At 44.0% G+C, this 19,482-nt stretch overlaps 1 protein-coding gene and 1 long non-coding RNA gene across 2 annotated transcripts in view; one reads left to right on the forward strand and one right to left on the reverse strand.

Annotated features, from left to right (window-relative positions):
• Positions 1–19,482, forward strand: part of LOC307022751 (glutamate receptor ionotropic, kainate 5-like) — a gene marked incomplete at its 3' end in the record, with an annotated part of 608,764 nt that overhangs the window by 520,453 nt on the left and 68,829 nt on the right. The window contains exons 14-16 of the mRNA XM_079655644.1: positions 8,729–8,838; positions 11,389–11,562; positions 18,589–18,754. Of these exons, the coding sequence (XP_079511770.1) occupies positions 8,729–8,838; positions 11,389–11,562; positions 18,589–18,754 (450 nt within the window). The remainder of the gene's footprint in view (positions 1–8,728; positions 8,839–11,388; positions 11,563–18,588; positions 18,755–19,482) is intronic.
• Positions 43–421, reverse strand: LOC307022454. The gene is made up of 2 exons (XR_013803399.1): positions 365–421; positions 43–322 (listed from the first exon to the last, which is right to left on the reverse strand). It is a non-coding gene; the product is annotated as an uncharacterized lncRNA (long non-coding RNA).

Raw genomic sequence — 19,482 nt, forward strand, 5'->3', positions numbered from 1 at the left:
AAGGGTAATGCCATTTTATTTAAAAAAAACAATGAAGGCAGGTTATATTGATATATTGATTGATATATTTATTATATTCAAAGGCAAATTAATACTTAGTCCCCTGAATCTGGAATAATGCACAATTTACAGCACAGCCTCACCATGTCAGGAACTTTTCATCTACAGATTGTTTTGGTCTGGCTTTACCCTTCACTGATTGGTTACAGACACTTTTAACTTATTGGCTAAGGAAATCAGAAGGAGGGGCTCATTATCATATAAAAAACCGCGCGAACATTCGCCCGTATATTGGCCCGTTTTTTCACGCGAAAAAACGGACCTCCCCGTATGTTCGCGCGTTTTTTCGCGCGAAAAAACGGACCTCCCCGTATGTTCGCGCGTTTTTTCACCCCCGTATTATGGCACTTTTGGCTTTCCATATTAAATGTGCGTCCGGAGTCACTGTGGCACAGACTGGACCGCTGGTGAACAGCTGTTAGAACGGGCCGTTCAGGTGTTCAGAGCAGAGCTCCCTGTCGGAGCGGCAGAGCATGATGTGAACTGAAAAGTTTTTCTGTGGCAATATTATTTAAGGAATCGTTGAGCTAGCTAGCTAGCATACATTGTCACTATCTGCTAACGTTAGCTTTAGCCTTCTATTTCTAATAGTTGTTTTCATAGGCTATAAACAGAGGTGGTATAAGTATATATATATATTAGGGCCGGGACTCGATTAAAAAAATTAATCTAATTAATTAGAGGTTTTGTAATTAATTAATCGCAATTAATCGCATTTTTAATCACATATAAATATTTGACCTGAGAACAGTGAGAAGATGTCAATAAAGTGTGCCGTCACACAGAGGTAATTTGAATTGCTTACCGAGGTCCAATGATCCCCAGTCAGGGCAACACATTCGGCTTTCTCCAATAAATTCACTTTATCTTCCTTTTCATTGTCATAAAGCTGCTGGATTCTTTTTGTCACTGTCTTTCTGCATGGCAGCTCATATGTTGTGTCAGACGATGCAATCTGTAGTACCTTTTGCAGCCCCTTATTTTCTACCACTCCAAGTGGTCTACAGTCGAGTGCAATCCAGTGAGCTGGTTATTTTTTCAGACGTGGACTTAGTTATCCTGGCCCTGAAACCAGTCATCTGGTTGAGTGTGGGTCATACTTGTCAACCCTCCCGATTTTCGATTTCATTGCCCTCTCCCGGTTTCCTCCCGGGGTCATATTTCTCCCGCATTTCTCCCGATTTCTGACAAAATCAGATTTACACACGACTGTTTCCACTCGGACTTTAATACATCTACACCATTGTTTGGTTTCCATGGTAACACGTCTCTTTAGTAGCGCGCGCAACTCAAAGTCTGAGAGGGTGAGGCAGATATTCACAGAAAACAGAACAAGAATCGACAACTGCTCTACTCTCTGCTCACTCCTTTCCTTTAAAATGCAGGTCCAGTCCACACATATGCTCCATCAAGGACGGTGCTACAGGCCGCAAGGCAGTGCACTTACAACTACAATAAGCATGTTAATGTTAATCTGACAGCTCCGGCGATCCACTAGCCCCCCCCCCAACCCCCCCCCCCCCCCCCAATTTTGCATTTTGAAATGCTCCCGATTTCTGAGGGTAAGTATGGTGTGGGTCCTTGTACTCGGAGTCGGGCTAACGTCCACGCTAGCTTCCACGCTAGCTGCTATATGTTTTGCATTGAGGTGATACTTGAGGCTTGATGTGCTGCGGTGATATGCGAATTCCTTTTTGCATAATTTGCAAACAACCGTGCTCTTATCAACGCTTCCATCCGTCCGTTTTTTTAAAACAAAATGTCCCATCCACGGGGCCAACCAAAGCGGTCTCATCAGCTTCTTCGTTCATGTTTGACTATTGTTCACTGTGGTTTGTTGTTGTCTGAAGTCATGAACGTTAGTTGGTGCTCCAGTATAATCGGTACGCCTGAAACTCATCCAGTGAGGAACGTTCCGCAGGGCAAAAATAAGTGCGATTAAAATGTGTTAATTTTTGTTAAAGTCCCGGCCCTAATATATATATATATTGTACTTGAGTAAAAGTAGAAGTACTCAGCTCTTGTACTTGAGTAAAAGTAGAAGTACTCAGGTCTTGTACTTGAGTAAAAGTAGAAGCACACAGATCTTGTACTAGAGTAAAAGTAGAAGCACACAGATCTGGTCCTCGAGTAAAAGTAGAAGTACTCAGGTCTTGTACTTGAGTAAAAGTAGAATTACTCAGATCTTGTACTTGAGTAAAAGTAGAAGCACTCAGGTCTTGTACTTGAGTAAAAGTAGAAGCACTCAGATCTTGTACTTGAGTAAAAGTAGAAGTACTCAGATCTTGTACTTGACTAAAAGTAATAGTCCCAGAGCGTAGGAATACTCTGTTACAGTAAAAGTCCTGCATTCAAAATGTTCCTCAAGTAAAAGTAGAAAAGTATTATCATCAAAATATAGTGAAAGTAGCGACAGTAAAAGTAGTCATTGTGCAGATTGGTCTATTTCAGAATAATAGATATGATATGTTTTATAATGATTGATCATGAAAGTGTTCTCAAAGCTGGTAAAGGTGCAGCTAGTTTGAATGACTTTGTATACTGCAGGGTAGCTTGTGGATTTACTCCAGGTGGAACTAAAGTCTGATTTAACACTTGATTATATTTCACTTAATTAATTCAGATCTGTGAAGTAACTAAAGGTATTAAATACATGTAGTGGAGTCAAAGTACACCATGTACCTCTGAACTGTAGTGGAGTAGAATAACAAAGTAGCAAAACTTTGAAATACTTAAATAAAGTACAAGTATCTCAAAATGGTGCCGAAGTATAGTACTTGTTGAGTTTATGAACTTAGTTACTTTACACCATGTGGCTATAAAGATAAAAAGACTTAAGCCTTGCACAGAGGCACGAAAATACATTTTCAAAATGCTCAACAGTGCTGCCAAAATTATAAACTGACTGCTCCACAATTTAAAATAAATGCTTTTATATATTTCTATTAGATGTGACTCTTTGGCGTTTCTGTTATTATTAACACTGCTGCTTTAGTTGTTCTGACTGCTAAAATCCTCTGTCATTCAGTGGGGTGGGGGACCCGGGTGCTCGGACCCTTTTCACCTTTTTCATACCTGATGAGTTTGCATCCCTGTATGTTAAAAAGCCTCAGTCAGCTTAATTCATGTAATAAAAACATCTCAGGTCAGTAACACTCAAAGCTAAATGTGCAATACCATGTTCAGCTATGTTAATATTTATAATGTTATTGTTGTTACATCAGAAGAAATGAAATGATTTCTTAACTTACAGTAGGCTATTTTTTACAATGTGTGTTGGAAGGATTTATTAAATTACTATGAATATTGTCATTGTTGAAGGCTTTTAGAGGAGGGTGAATTATAAGCCTGAATTACATAACATTTTATACCTAAAAACATAAAAGCCACAATAAATAAATCACAATTATTGTAGTTATTTTTACCTCCCGTATTGCTTTCAACCCACCAGCTTTTATGGTGTTGTTACGTCACTAACTGTAAGCTTGTCACATACAGTCTATGGTCACTCAGAGTAACCTACTGTTAATTTAGCTGCTGGAGAAGAAAGATCAGGGGGGGAGGGGGGGAGAGAGCTGTGGTTGATGGGCCATTAGTTGTGTAAATACACAGCTGAGAGCTGCCGTTTCATTCACACTGTTTAAAAAACGGTAACAACGGACTATTTTTCTTAGCGGATGCATGTCAATTTAATTCAATACATACAACTATTTTTTAAATCAATAAAAACATTTTCTAAATCCATAAAAGCATTTCAATTAATATTGGGAGTCATGTCGTTACTTTGTTGAGAATGTGGCCATGTAATAAGCGGGATAATTTGCAGCGACTTGTTCCTTATGGGGAAAATAACACAGTTCATCCAGATGAGGATCCCTCCGCTACACTTTGGGATCCTGATCGACCGACGAAGCTCCATTCAAATATACATATTTTTGGTGAATTACTGAGTTTAGGCACGTTAATAACGTTTTAATGAAGTTGAATACAGTATATTCATATGTGTCAGTGATTTCATGTCAATTCGGCGAACATAAACATAAATGATCGTGGTGAAGATGATGATTAAATTAGGATTAAAAATCGAGAGCCGGGCTGCATTTCCTCCAGTTCGTTTTTTTCGAATAACAAAATTATTTTGTTAAATAACAACATGGTGATGTTTTGTAAATGATTACATGTCTCTTATTTAGCACAGTAGTATGATATCCGTGACATATGGATCTTAACAAAGTTCCGCTGTACATCCAGCGTACTGTATCTCACTTTATTTCACATGAGCTCCAGTGTGGAACCCCACTGCACCCCCTGGTGGATCAATGATCCATTGCAGCTGGCTTCATTATAATTACATTTATCTATCACGGGGGCGGTCTCAAGTCAAGCTGGAGGTTTTCCCTTGAGCGAGGGCAGATCACGTACCAATCACAGCCCTCGCGTTTCAAACTGTCTGAAATGAATCGCTACATCTGTAGTGGGACATTGCAGGAAAAGCAATATATTAGACGTTAAGTACTTTGTCAGGCTTAATATTTATCTGTAGATACCCCCAAAGCTTTTTTCTTATTTAAAAGAAGACCTTAATCTAAAGTATTATTTAATGTTTGAATAAAGGTTCATTCGTTTTTCTGTTTTGCACCTCCTCCTATTAATCTTTGTACATCCTGCACTAAACTGTTTTATTGTAGAGATCACTTATAGTATCTTCTTGATTTTTTATATTCTATATTTCTATCATTGACCTTCTACTTTCCCCCTATGTAAGTATGTACTCTTCATATTTTTTTAATCAAATATAACACATAAAAACAATAATTCAATAACGTGCTTTTACCACTAGGCGTTGCACACAAGGTACACACAGCCATAATAACTTTGTATTATTAGTGTAGGACACTTATGTATGTACAACATCTGAAGATGTGTAGTTTTATTCATGCTTTCACATAATTTTACAGCATATTGCTATACTATTTCAGACTCAGTATTTACATTCTTATATTCAAAGAAAAATCTGTAATATCTTTAAAAACTACAAGTCCTTTTATATCAGCTGTGCACCGTTATGGTGTAAATATAACCTACCTATGAATTAGATCAAATGCACATCCAACATCCAATCGGCGAGCTTAAACCATAGCTGAGGATCTTGGGTAATCGCTCGAAATGCTTACGTCTGTTTCTGGTTATTTTTATTTGGAGATTCAGTTCCTGACGAACGCCAAAAAAGCCAGAGATTATGGAATCAAACAAATAAATAAAAACAAGGATAATTGTGTGTTATTGGTGATAAATAACAGTGTGTTATTTTGAAAAGAATAACAAATTAGAAGGAAAAAAAGATTTTCAAAAATACAGATTTCAGTATTCTGAGGCTCTGAGCCCCATTTATTTTCCTCACAGACGGCAACAAAAGTCAGAAATTATACGATTCAAAATAAAAGCAATAATCGTGGCTTGATATTGAGTAAGAACATGCTTTTATGAACCACACAGCTTCCGGTCTTCCTATAACACGTAATGCTGTGAGACTACCAATAGAAATACATTGCTTTTAAAATCGTGATGTGCAACATGAAAAAAAGCAGAAAATCATGTTGGTGAACACGAATCAATAGATTAAAAATCGTGTTGGTGAACACGAAATGCCATGAGACTGGGTTGTGAGAGATGTATCCATAGATCTCTTCATTTTGCTCTCAAAGTGCACCAGATTGATGCTTTTAACTTCAATAATAATAATAATAACTTGAATTTATATAGCGCCTTTCATAACCTTAAGGTCTCTTTACAAAGAAACATACAAGGACAAGACATAAAACATTAAAAAAAAACATAAACATAAAACAGGGGGCAGAAATGGAAGTGTAAGTGGGGGGGGGGGGAGTGAGTTTTAATTTAACTTTAACTTCAGCCCTAGGAGGCTGGTCCGCCCCCCAGTTATAGAAAATAGCACTTTATCCTTCCTATATGCCGTGAGCTGATTATCGAGCCTTCATTGTAAAAGCCGCGGGTGTAGCCTACTGCAGTGATCCTCAAACCTTTTTCAATAATGTACCCCCTTTGAAAAACAAATTCAGCCAAGTACCCCCTGATCAGCGCAAAAACTATTTGTTAGGGGAAAAAAGCCTAAAGAGGTACATTACAGCGCTGCACCATCAGTGTCTGATTTATTAAAACAACAACATTGTAACTGAGAAACACTTAAATGCTACATGTCAAATGTTTACAATCCATCACTAAATTCATGGCAAATCAATACATCACGCAATAACACTCAGGCGACATTAGTTGCATTGAACTGATCTTTTTACTAAGTTACTTACAATAGTGAGAAACATGGGCTTGTGCTTCACTGAGGATCTTTGTCATTCTGACAGGGAGGCTAACTGCAGTTATTACACTTCGTGTTTTGAAATATGTGTAACTCTAGTCTATTAATATAAAACCCACACTGCCCAAACTTCGTTACTTTTCCTAAAAACAATATTTAATTATCATAAAATAAATCTCACGTACCCCCTGCAGTACTCCAACGTACCCCTAGGGGTCCGCGTACCCCCATTTGAGAACCACTGGCCTACTGTATGTGCATGTGGGGAGTGTTGCAGTTGAACATTTCACTGTAGCTCATATAGCTACCTTAATGGAAAACCCTACATGTTTGAGCAATTCACACCAACTGTGTTTCAGGGCCGGTTCGGAGCTGGAGCTTGAAAAGCACCGGGTTTTCCTGTTCACACCGCAGCGGAGCAGCCTCTTAGCTCCTGAATCCGGTTCGTTTCAAGCACCAAAAAATTGTCCGGCTAGAGCAAAAGCACAGCATACGTCACGCTTACGTCGAGGCGGGGCAAGGGGGAATCAGAATCGTCGTTGAAGTTGATGATTACGATTGTAAAACAGTATTGAATGTAGCACAAATCGGCCATTGTTGTTGTTGTCGGTGTGAGCTGTGAGGGGTTTCCGCGCGGTTTGGCTTTATGAAGCAGGCACGCAAACGGTTAGGTCATGGCGCAAACGATGACGCAATGACGCAGCACCAGTCGGACTCTGGGCGGTGTGAAAAGAGCCGGAGAACCGAAGAACCGGTTCTGAACCTGAAAAGCTCTAGAACGGAGCTTGAATCGGAGTCATGAAGCGGCAAGCTACCCCACAGCACCCCCAACAGAAAGTCTCTGGCACCGCCCATGCTCTTGTCTCATATGAAACTAATCACATGGACTTCTTTCAAAACATACTTTTTACAACCCACACCATGATCTTCTCCTGAAACAGTATCAAGTACATTTGTATAAAGTTTTATTTGAATACAAATCATGTGTTTAGAACTCTGTCCGTTTAGTCGGACAGTTTTACAACATGCAGGTGGTGTCTGCCTATCCTGCACTGAGTGAAGCATCAGAAGGCTCATAGCAACTGCTGCTCAATATCATTCAACAAAATGAATGAATATCTAAAATTATCCTGTTGACTAACACTCGCTCTCATGTCATATCTTGGAGGAATCTGTGGTCTACCCGGGCCAGTCGTGCAGTTGCTTCGTCAGCTGCGTTTTTTTTTGTTTTTTTTAATTCAAACAAACATTTCATCCACCCATCTACTATACTGCTTATCTGAGTCGGGCCGGGCGGCAGCAGTTCCAGCAGAGAGCCCCTCTCAACATGAAGGGGCAGTGGTTCTGCTCCGAGTCTCCTGAATACTGAAATCCTTGGGGTCAGGACTCATTCCCTACTCGGAGAGGACAGTCTATCGGTTTCCTGCTGAGAACCATGACCTCAGATTTAGGGGTTCTGGTCCTCATCCCAGTGAGTGCTGCAGGTCACAGACCAATGACCATCAGAACCACATCGTAGAAAGCAGCGATGCAATCCTTAGCCCACCGAACTGCACCCCCTCCCCCACAACTACGCCTTGAAATCCATCCGTGACTAATATTACAAACATTTTATTCATATAATCATTTTAATTTGGCTTAAAAAAAATCATTAGAAAGAGTTACAACAAATGTCATAGTTTATTTTGGGGATTTATACAGATGTGTTGTTATGTTTAGGTTATCACTGATCTGCATGACATTTCCCTGAGACGATTTGCGTCATTGTCAACAGTTTGGACGAGCACAGGCACTAAGGGAAGGTGATGAAATGGGTCGACGGTAAGCATCTCGCTGGGAGGCATCGACCCACAGTCATTAACACTGAAAGGCTTGCAACTGTTTTTTATTTACATTTTTTATTTATTAAAATTTTCGATTTACGTCCTGACAAAATGTGAAAATGTATGTGTTTCCAAACACACATGGCTGTGATGTGATATGGAAGGGAAGGTTGTGTTAGCAAGCAGACAGTGACAGCTCTGTGCCCGGTATATGGTCCTCCTCACTGCTCACTGCCTCCACCTGGACACAGAACTTCCTCTCATAAACTTCATGATTTAAAGTCCAGGTGGCTGCATGTGTGAGGCTGTAACCGTGTGAGGAGCCAGAACACATTTACAGAGTCACAGGATCAGAGTGATACAAAATGTGCCAAATATGCTTCTTTTCATATTAAAATTGGAAAAATGTTTATTAAGTTCTTATTAACACATTATTAACAGAGTGATTGTGTGTGTGCGTGTGCGTGTGCGTGTGCGTGTGCGTGTGTGTGTGTGTGTGTGTGTGTTTCAGGGCCGGAAGCCGGGGTACTTCTCCTTCCTGGACCCCTTCTCTCCGGCCGTCTGGCTCTTCATGCTGCTGGCCTACCTCGCCGTCAGCTGCGTCCTCTTCCTTGCTGCCAGGTGTGTGTGTGTGTGTGTGTGTGTGTGTTTGTGTGCGCGTGCGCGCGTGTGCGTGTGCATGCGTGCGTCTTAAAGGTCCCATGTCATGACCAATTCTACTGATCATAATTCCATTGTTGAGGTCTACTAGAATAGATTTACATTGTTCAATGTTCCAAACTCACATTGGTTTCTCATACAGCATCTCTGTATAGTATGTGTATTCACTGTCTATCCTACACGCCTTGTTGGAGCTCCTGTCCCCCACCCCTTCCCTATGAGCCCACTGTGCTCTGATTGGTCAGCTCGCCCACTCTGTTCTGATGAGTCCACCACCGTTACAGCTGAACATCAGTGTTTATGTTTTACAATGGCGTTTGTTAGCAACCAGAAAATGACACCAGTAATGACAAACAGATGAAATGCTGCGTGGGGTCTGGGTGCCGTGTTGGTGGGAGGTTGCGCGGCTTGCTGCTCCGCCCTTTGGGGCTCGAGGGGCGGACAGTGTGAGCTGGATTACTGGTGTTGTTTCCTGGTTGCTGCGTGGGGTCTGCGTGCCATGCCAGTGGAGCACCGCGTAGCTCAGCCTGAGTGAGTGTGTGTGTTTGTACGGAGCTCCGCGGATTGGTGCATTTGGACCAATTGATCCATTTGGACGTAGTGACGATATGCCCCGGAGAAAAAATAAAAATCTCCAACGAGACGTTCTGGGGCAGCATAGACAGGTCTTTTCTGTGTTAGAGTTTTACTCGCTACAGGGTTTGTGACTCTGCGGACCTTTTACATGCAGAAAAAGCTACATAACACACAAGGGGCCGGTTAATAACCGGAAAAGCATGACATGGGTCCTTTAATGTTTCTGTCAAAATGTAAACATGTTGCTGAATTTCTATTTTCTAAAATCTAAACATTCTGCATACAAAAAATAAGTCAAAACTAGACGCAGTGACAGAGAAATTATTATTAATTTAAAAAAAAATTAAAGCTTCCGTTCATATAATTTTGAACCTGAAAGCAAGCGCTATGCTAGCCACCCTAAAAGTGCTACTGCTAGTTGTGCTGTACGTACTACAGAATATATCTGCTGGCCCTCAATATCTCAGTTATTCAGATTCAATAAAACTACATAACATACTGTTGTCTTATGAGTGGTTGATTTATTTTGCTGCAGCAATTGTATACTGTATGTATAATGTATTCTCATTGTAATAACTGTGTTTTAAGGTCATGCCATTCCTCTCCCTCACTCTTTCTGACTCTGTAATTTAGTCATTCACATAAACATTTAAGGACTTTACCCTCCGGTATTTTCTCATTAACACACTAGGTTCTGTTATTTTGTGTATTAAGTAATAATGTATCATATCTCTGCTCTCTCACCTGTTTTCTATGTCAATGACATACTTTACTTTCTCAGCCCTATTGATTAAATAACCTTAATAGAGCTACAGAACTGTTTATAGTGAGTGCTTTTTATAAAACTCAATAATCTTTTCACTTTGATCGGGACTGTAAGAGATTTTAGGCTCATACTTTTAGAACGGAGTGCTTTAAATCAGGGGTTTTCAAAGTGTGGGAAGGTGAGCCTCCCCACAGAGAACATAAGGACAGCCGCGCCACCCCTCTCAATTATTATTGCTATTATTATCGTTGTTGTTGTTGTTGCTATAATGCAGGGGTATTCAATTGCATTTCAAAGAGGTCCAGTAAGAGAAAATGTCCTTAAATGCTCTGTTTTCGCTGTCTACCTTTCTCTCTTTTGAGCATGCCTTTTGAAATGACTCACTGCTGTTTCTCTCCTCTGGTCTGGTCTCTGTGTGTGTGTTTGAATCTATCGTGCTGACTCACTGACTGCACCGATTTGATTGGCTGAGTAGCGTCACCTCCTTAAAACATTAAACAATCACTTTTTCAAATATTTTTATCTTTATGTTTTAAACGTTTTTTTAAACATGTTTAACATTTTCGACATCGTGGATAAATCCTTATATGCTCCCGGCAACACAATGAACGTCAACTTTGCCTCCTTATTACACCCCTACTTTAGTGGGAACAATGAGTTTCCGTCTTTGATGCGCACAGGCGGATGATGCGGGGATGCAATGTAGACAGGAATAAACGCAGATCATCCTCTGGCTGCAGCCTTGACCGGTACTTGCTTATGATCAAAGTGGGGGGGGGAGCCTCGCTGCGTGGAAACGGCCCGCTGATCGGACCTTTGTCCCCTTAGGCGCAACTTAAATGATGCCGTTTAAAAACATAACAAATAAAGGGTGGTGCCGGCCGTCAGCAAACCGAGCCGGCCGTCAACGGCCCGCTGACGACTTTACTCGTCTTTTTCTCGTAATGTTTTTCTCATGCTGTGCCTCCCCTGAAGCTCTCTAGCGCCCACCTAGGGAGGCGCGCCTCACACTTTGAAAACCGCTGCTTTAAATGAATGAATACATTACATTACATTGCATTTAGCTGACGATTTTATCCAAAGCGACTTAATAATAGAAGTCAAATGGTGGATGTGTCTGTAGTAAAGTCTAATCTGTCTCTATTCTGACTCATTGTTCCCCCCCTCAGGCTCAGCCCCTATGAGTGGTACAACCCCCACCCCTGCCTGCGGGAGAGGAAGAACGTTCTGGAGAACCAGTACACGCTGGGGAACAGTCTGTGGTTCCCGGTGGGGGGCTTCATGCAGCAGGGGTCAGAAATCATGCCCCGAGCCCTCTCCACTCGCTGCGTCAGCGGGGTGTGGTGCGTACCCCACCATCATACCCCCACATTGTACCCCCACATCGTACCCCTGCATCATAGCCCCCCATCGTACCCCCGCATCGTACCCCTGCATTGTACCCCTGCATCTTACCCCCTCATCGTACCCCCGCATCCTACCCCTGCATCGTACCCCTGCATCTTACCCCCCCATCTTACCCCCCCATCATACCCCCGCATTCATCTCATCATCCCTCCGTGACAAAAAATGTAAACAAAAAAGGAAGTTTCTCTGTGTTCACAGTTTACAATTATACCTGCAGTAGTTCATTTTCTGCCACCAGGGGGCCTCTCCAACAAATGACAAATGAACCCATCTACAAAGAGCTTTCTAATTGTACTTCCTGAGCGACGGCCACCAACCAGAGGTGGAAGAAGCGCTGAAAGGATTTACTTTAGTGAAAGTAGCAAGACTACAGTGTACAAATACTAAGTAACAAGAAACAATCCTGCTTTCACACTGTCCTTAGGTAACGGTACACAAGTATTATCATCAAAATATACTTTAGTTTCAAGTTATATATATATATATACAAATATTAGGTCAGTGGCTCCCCCAACAGTGCAACACAACAAAGAGACAAAATAATACAATAAAATAAAATTGAATATAATAGAAACAGAATATGATCAGGGTGTACGCGGGGTCTTAAAAAGTATTAAAAGTTGATAAATCAATTTAGCGAAAAGTAAGGCTATTAAAAAGTATTAAAAATTATTAAACGGCATTTTCCAAGGTATTAAGAAGTCCCACAGCAACGACAACATGAAACACCCTTTAATTTACTGAATCGACATGTCGGGAAACCCCCTCAAGGCGGCCCCATGCATAGCGCGCCGTAAAATGCTGCTTCTTATTTTAAGTTTCGTTGCCTTGCTCCGCTCTGTGGGGGGGTCCAAGGTGGGTAGACTGGCATACGCAACGCTCTGGGGGTCCAACGGCTCCGTGTCTAAGCCCTATATGATCATTTTCTGATAACGATGAAATAGCCCTTCTCCCTCTCCCCACGTCTCCTGCTGCTGCTGGGCTGTCAGAAGAGGGGGAGGAAAAGAGAGGCAGGCACCGTTTATTAAATATTATTATACAGAGAACAGAGTCGTTATCAATTTGTTTTAAAGCTCAATAAATAACAAAGAAGACCTCTGATCGGCACTTTTCTAATTTTGTACGGAAGATTTAAACTTTAACAGACATGTTGACCGGTGGAAACATTTTTTTAACGGAAACTCTGCCGCACGGTTCCCTTGTCCCTTGGAGGAGGCGGAGAGGTGGGTGTTTTTCATCTGCTGGTGGACTACCTGAGAGATACAGCAGGAGAACACGCCGTCCACCGCGGAGAATAAACAGAAGGGCAACCATGGCAACCATGCTCCGGGGTCTTCGCTGCTTTTGGTGTATTTTGTGGCGGCAGCAGCGCCACTTACAGGCCTGGCATATGTACTACAGCGTTTCCAGCATTTCCAGCGGTCTAGTGTGAACGGACACATTAATGAATCGAATGCGTGTGAACGGAATACTTTTTTGCGTTTGGTATGCGTTTTACCGTATGCGTCCTCGTGGGGCCGGGGTCTAAGCCAAACTATATCCGGTCACAGAGATCTGCTATTTTAAAGTAAAGTCAACACATATCGACCCTAATATAGTGTATATTAAGAACGAGAAAAGTCTTAACATATATATTGTTTTTTGTAAACATATGACAAATGTGTGAGGGTGATGACGTCAGAGCATCGTCCTATGTGCCAGGGCTTAGCCCCGGACAGCCCCAGGCCAATTTAAACCCTGGGTATTTGTGAGGGAGTTCCTATATGGAATTACCAAAGCTCACCAAAGTTTAATATATTTCAAAGTTCAAAGTTTTGTCAATTGTTCAAAAACTCTATAATCTTTTCACTTTGATCGGGACTGTAAGAGATTTTAGGCTCATACTTTTAGAACGGAGTGCTTTAAATCAGGGGTTTTCAAAGTGTGGGAAGGTGAGCCTCCCCTCAGAGAACATAAGGACAGCCGCGCCACCCCTCTAAATTATTATTGCTATTATTATCGTTGTTGTTGTTGTTGTTGCTATAATGCAGGGGTATTCAATTGCATTTCAAAGAGGTTCAGTAAGAGAAAATGTCCTTAAATGCTCTGTTTTCGCTGTCTACCTTTCTCTCTTTTGAGCATGCCTTTTGAAATGACTCACTGCTGTTTCTCTCCTCTGGTCTGGTCTCTGTGTGTGTGTTTGAATCTATCGTGCTGACTCACTGACTGCACCGATTTGATTGGCTGAGTAGCGTCACCTCCTTAAAACATTAAACAATCACTTTTTCAAATATTTGTATCTTTATGTTTTAAACATTTTTTTAAACATGTTTAACATTTTTGACATCGTGTATAAATCCTTATATGCTCCCGGCAACACAATGAACGTCAACTTTGCCTCCTTATTACACCCCTACTTTAGTGGGAACAATGAGTTTCCGTCTTTGATGCGCACAGGCGGATGATGCGGGGATCCAATGTAGACAGGAATAAACGCAGATCATCCTCTGGCTGCAGCCTTGACCGGTACTTGCTTATGATCAAAGTGGGGGGGGGGGAGCCTCGCTGCGTGGAAACGGCCCGCTGATCGGACCTCTGTTGAGGGAGCTCCTATATGGAATTACCAAAGCTCACCAAAGTTTAATATATTTCATAGTTCAAAGTGTTGTCAATTGTTTTGTTTATTGGTCAAATACTGGTTTCTAATGGTTTCTGAGGAGTTTTACTGGAATGAAAGAGCACAGAGTACAGAAGCAACAAAGCAGCATACTGCCTTAAACCTGACCTTTACAGAGAGGTTGAAGTTCATGTGGAGAGGAGGCTTCAGTAGTCTGTCTGCACTCTGTTTAGTTGTGCTATCTTACAATCAATATAGTAAATGTGAGGTAAAGTGTGTAGCCAATGTAACCGGTTAGAACTCAAAGTTGCGATGAGGTCTTAAAATGTATGGAAAGGGTCTTAAAAAAGGACTTAAAAGGTATTACATTTGACCTCAGGATTCCTGCATATACCCTGATGATAGAAACTGTGCAGAATAGTCTATACAGCAATTGGAACACCGATAAATGTAAGTTACAGACAGATTAATGTTATGTATGTTGTGGCCAAAATCCCCAAAAGTTTGTCTTGTAACCTTCACCTCAAAAGTTATTGTTCTTGGCCACATGTAGAGCTTGGAACTGGGAAGCAGTGTCAGACTCGCAGTACAAAATCCACTGGACGTTTCGGTTGCTTTTCAACGTTTATTTCCAGCAAACGTAAAACAAAATAGGAAAACAATATGTAACGTAAACTTAAACAGCAGATCCTAATAATCCGTCTTTTACTAAACATAAGATTGCGTCTGCGTGTCAATGACGGTAATTCTGCTGCCTGCTGCTCTCCGGTAACACACCACACCTCCAACTTAAAGCCTTAGCCCCGCCCCCTACACCTGAGCAAAGCACACCTCTCACTGAAACAGAAAAATGCATTAATAAAGGTTCCAAATAAATCAGAACAAAATTAACTTAAATGCGGCTCCTACAATGTATGTTGTAACATTGTTATGGCCTATGGGATGAAACTGTCCCTGAGTCTGGTGGTTTTAGTCCGGATGCTGCGGTACCGCCTGCCAGACGGCAGCAGACAGAACAGTTTGTGGCTGGGGTGATGGGGGTCTTTGATAATCCTGAGGGCTTTCTTCCTGAGCCGCTGGGAGTAAAGATCCTCCATGGATGGCAGCTCCGTCCTGGTGATGTGCTGTGCAGTTTTCACCACCCTTTGTAAAGCCTTACGATTGAGGGCGGTGCAGCTGCCGTACCAGGCCGTGATGCAGCCAGTCAGGATCCTCTCTATGTAGAGATGTACCTGTAGAAGGTCAGGATCCTCTCTATGGTGCACCTGTAGAAGGTCAGGATGCTCTCTATGGTGCACCTGAAGGTCAGGATCCTCTCTATGGAGCACCTGAAGGTCAGGATCCTCTCTATGGTGCACCTGAAGGTCAGGATCCTCTCTATGGAGCACCTGAAGAAGGTCAGAATCCTCTCTAGGGTGAACCTGAAGGTCAGGATCCTCTCTATGGTGAACCTGTAGAAGGTCAGGATCCTCTCTATGGAGCACCTGAAGGTCAGGATGCTCTATATGGTGCACCTGAAGGTCAAGATCCTCTCTATGGTGCACCTGTAGAAGGTCAGAATCCTCTCTAGGGTGAACCTGAAGGTCAGGATCCTCTCTATGGTGAACCTGTAGAAGGTCAGGATCCTCTCTATGGAGCACCTGAAGGTCAGGATGCTCTCTATGGTGCACCTGTAGAAGGTCAGAATCCTCTCTAGGGTGAACCTGAAGGTCAGGATCCTCTCTATGGTGAACCTGTAGAAGGTCAGGATCCTCTCTATGGTGCAACTGAAGGTCAGGATCCTCTCTAGAGAGCAGCTGTTGAGCTTTCTTGGTGATGGTGTTTGTGTGAAGAGTCCATATCAGGTCCTCAGTGATGAGTTCATGTCAGGTCCTCAGTGAAGAGTCCATGTCAGGTCCTCAGTAAAGAGTCCATGTCAGGTCCTCAGAGATGAGTCCATGTCAGGTCCTCAGTGATGAGTCCATGTCAGGTCCTCAGTGATGAGTCCATGTCAGGTCCTCAGTGAAGAGTCCATGTCAGGTCCTCAGAGATGAGTCCATGTCAGGTCCTCAGTGATGAGTCCATGTCAGGTCCTCAGTGATGAGTCCATGTCAGGTCCTCAGTGAAGAGTCCATGTCAGGTCCTCAGTGAAGAGTCTATGTCAGGTCCTCAGTGATGAGTCCATATCAGGTCCTCAGTGATGAGTCCATGTAAGGTCCTCAGTGAAGAGTCCATGTCAGGTCCTCAGTGAAGAGTCCATGTCAGGTCCTCAGTGATGAGTCCATGTCAGGTCCTCAGTGATGAGTCCATGTCAGGTCCTCAGTGATGAGTCCATGTCAGGTCCTCAGTGATGACGAGTCCATGTCAGGTCCTCAGTGAAGAGTCCATTTCAGTTCCTCAGTGATGAAGAGTCCTTGTCAGGTCCTCAGTGATGAGTCCATGTCAGGTCCTCAGTGATGAGTCCATGTCAGGTCCTCAGTGATGACGAGTCCATGTCAGGTCCTCAGTGATGTGGACACTGAGGAACCCGAAGCTGCTGACTCTCTCCACCATAGTCCCATTGATGGCGATGGGGGCGTGTCCCTCTCCCTGCTGCTTCCTGTAATCCACAATCAGCTCCTTGGTTTTGCCGACGTTGAGATGGAGGTTGTTATCCTGGCACCAAGATGTCAAGTTTCCGACCTCCTCTCTGTACGCCGTCTCGTCGCCGTCTGTGGTCAGGCCGATGACGGTCGTGTCGTCAGCAAACCTCACGATGGTGTTTGAGCTGTGAGGAGAGGGCTGAGCACGCAGCCTTGACGGGCTCCGGTGTGGAGGATCAGGGTGGAGGATGTGATGTTTCCCACCCGCACTGCCTGGGGTCTGCCCGTCAGGAAGTTCAGGATCCAGTCACAGAGGGCGCTGTTGAGCCCGGGGTCTCTGAGCTTGATGGCCAGCTTGGAGGGCACAATGGTGTTGAATGCTGAACTGTAGTCAATGAACAGCATTCTCACATATGTGTTCCTCTGGTCCAGGTGTGAGAGGGCAGTGTGGATGGTGAGGGCTATGGCATCGTCTGTGGACCTGTTTGCTCTGTAGGCAAACTGCAGGGGGTCCAGAGAGTCAGGGAGGGAGGAGGTGATGAGTGTTTTGACTAACCGCTCAAAGCACTTCATGATGATGGAGGTGAGTGCTACTTGGCGGTAGTCGTTGAGGCTGGTGATTATTGTTTTTTTGGGGACAGGAACGATGGTGGTGTGTTTGAAGCATTTGGGGACTGCAGACTGCAGCAGGGACCTGTTGAAGATGTCTGTGAACACCTCTGCCAGCTGAACTGCACACAACCTGAGAACACGGCCAGGGATGCCATCAGGTCCAGGAGCCTTGTGTGGGTTAACCCTTTTAAAGGATCTTCACACATCTGCCCTGTTTAAAACGAAAGGGCAGGGCTCCTGGTCTTTCTGTGACTCCACAGCCTGGCTGCTCTCAAATCGAGCAAAAAAACTGTTCAGCTCATCTGGGAGAGATGCACACGCAGATGCACAGGCAGACACTCCCGCAACGATTTAAAATAAAAACAATAATCGTGGCTTGGTATTGAGTAATAATATGTTTTTATGAACCACACAGCTTCCGGTCTACTAAGACCCGACCGGACAAAAATAAGTGGTGCAGGCACGAAACGTGGCGTATCATATGCACGCAAAACTCAGCCTCTCCTCTCCTCCCCTCTCCCTACTCTACTCTACTCTACTCTACTTTACTCTCCTCTACTCTCCTCTCCTCTCCTCTCCTCTACTCTCCCCTCCTCTCATCTCCTCTACTCTACTCTACTCTCATCTCCTCTCTTCTCTTCTCTTCTCTTCTCCTCTCCTCTCCTCTCCTCTACTCTACTCTCCCCTCCTCTCCTCTACTCTCCTCTCCTCTACTCTCCCCTCCTCTCCTCTCCTCTACTCTCCTCAATCCTCTCCTCCCCTCCCCTCTCCTCTCCTCCTCTCTCCTCCGCTCCCCTCCCCTCCCCTCTCCTCTCCTCTCCTCTCCTCTCCTCTCCTCTCCCCTCCTCTCTTCTCCTCTCTCCTCTCCTCTCCTCCCCTCCCCTCTCCTCTCCTCTCCTCCTCTCTCCGTCGCTCCCCTCCTCTCCTCTCTCCTCCCCTCCCCTCTCCTCTCCTCCTCTCTCCTCCGCTCCCCTCTCCTCCTCTCCCCTCTCATCTCCTCTACTCATCTCCTCTCTCCTATACTCTCCTCTCCTCCCCTCTCCTCTCTCCTCTCCTCTCCTCCCCTCCTCTCCTCTCTCCTCCTCTCTTCATCTGCAACTCTTCAATAAGAAAGAGAGAGAAGTGAAACGTGAGTGAGGGTCTGAGAGCGTCTCAGGTCAAGGGTTAAAGCTGCTCTTCATCTGTCCTCTCAGGTGGGCGTTCACCCTCATCATCATCTCATCCTACACGGCCAACCTTGCAGCGTTCCTGACCGTCCAGAGGATGGAGGTTCCCATCGAGTCTCCTGATGATCTGGCTGATCAGACCAACATCCAGTACGGAACCATCCACGGAGGCTCCACCATGACCTTCTTCATGGTGAGAAAGGGAGAAATGTTTCTATTGTTTCAGGGGAGGGAGATGGAGGGGGTTGTGGTGGTTGCCGGAGCCTCGCAGTGGGGAAACTGAAACTGTGGAGGGTTCGCGCATAGATCGTCTGCAAGATGAGGCCCCCTCAGCAAGATAAGGCCCCCCCAGCAAGATAAGGCCCCCTCAGCAAGGTGAGGCCCCCTCAGCAAGATGAGGCCCCCTCAGCAAGGTGAGGCCCCCTCAGCAAGATAATGCCCCCCCAGCAAGGCGAGGCTCCCTCAGCAAGGTGAGGCCCGCTCAGCAAGATGAGGCCCCCTCAGCAAGGTGAGGCCCCACGTAGTCTGCGTGATCTGCGTGTAGGGAGGGGCGGCCCTGATCCTACTGACCTTTAAAGATGAAAAGAACATCTACACATTAGGCATGGGCGGTATCATTTTTTTCGTACCGTCATACCTTGCTGACATCATACCGTGGTATACGGTATATGACGGTATCAGTCCCAATTTAAGGGGTAATTTCTCCTAAAAAAAAAGTGTTTTACTCACTATATCAACAGCCCCACCAAAAATATTTTCCACCAGCCGCCACTGACGGTATGACTTGGGTCGACTTGAGTGAGGTGGCGTTCGGCGGCAAATAGATGTTTCGAACGGTATATTATATGTTCGGTGTAAAATGCAGCCCGAGCCGGTAGACGCTCGCAAAGTGCCGCGACGTGCGCGCAAGTGCAAAACAAG

The sequence above is a fragment of the Notothenia rossii genome (assembly GCF_949606895.1).
Source record: "Notothenia rossii genome assembly, chromosome: 10".
Taxonomy (NCBI): domain Eukaryota; kingdom Metazoa; phylum Chordata; class Actinopteri; order Perciformes; family Nototheniidae; genus Notothenia; species Notothenia rossii.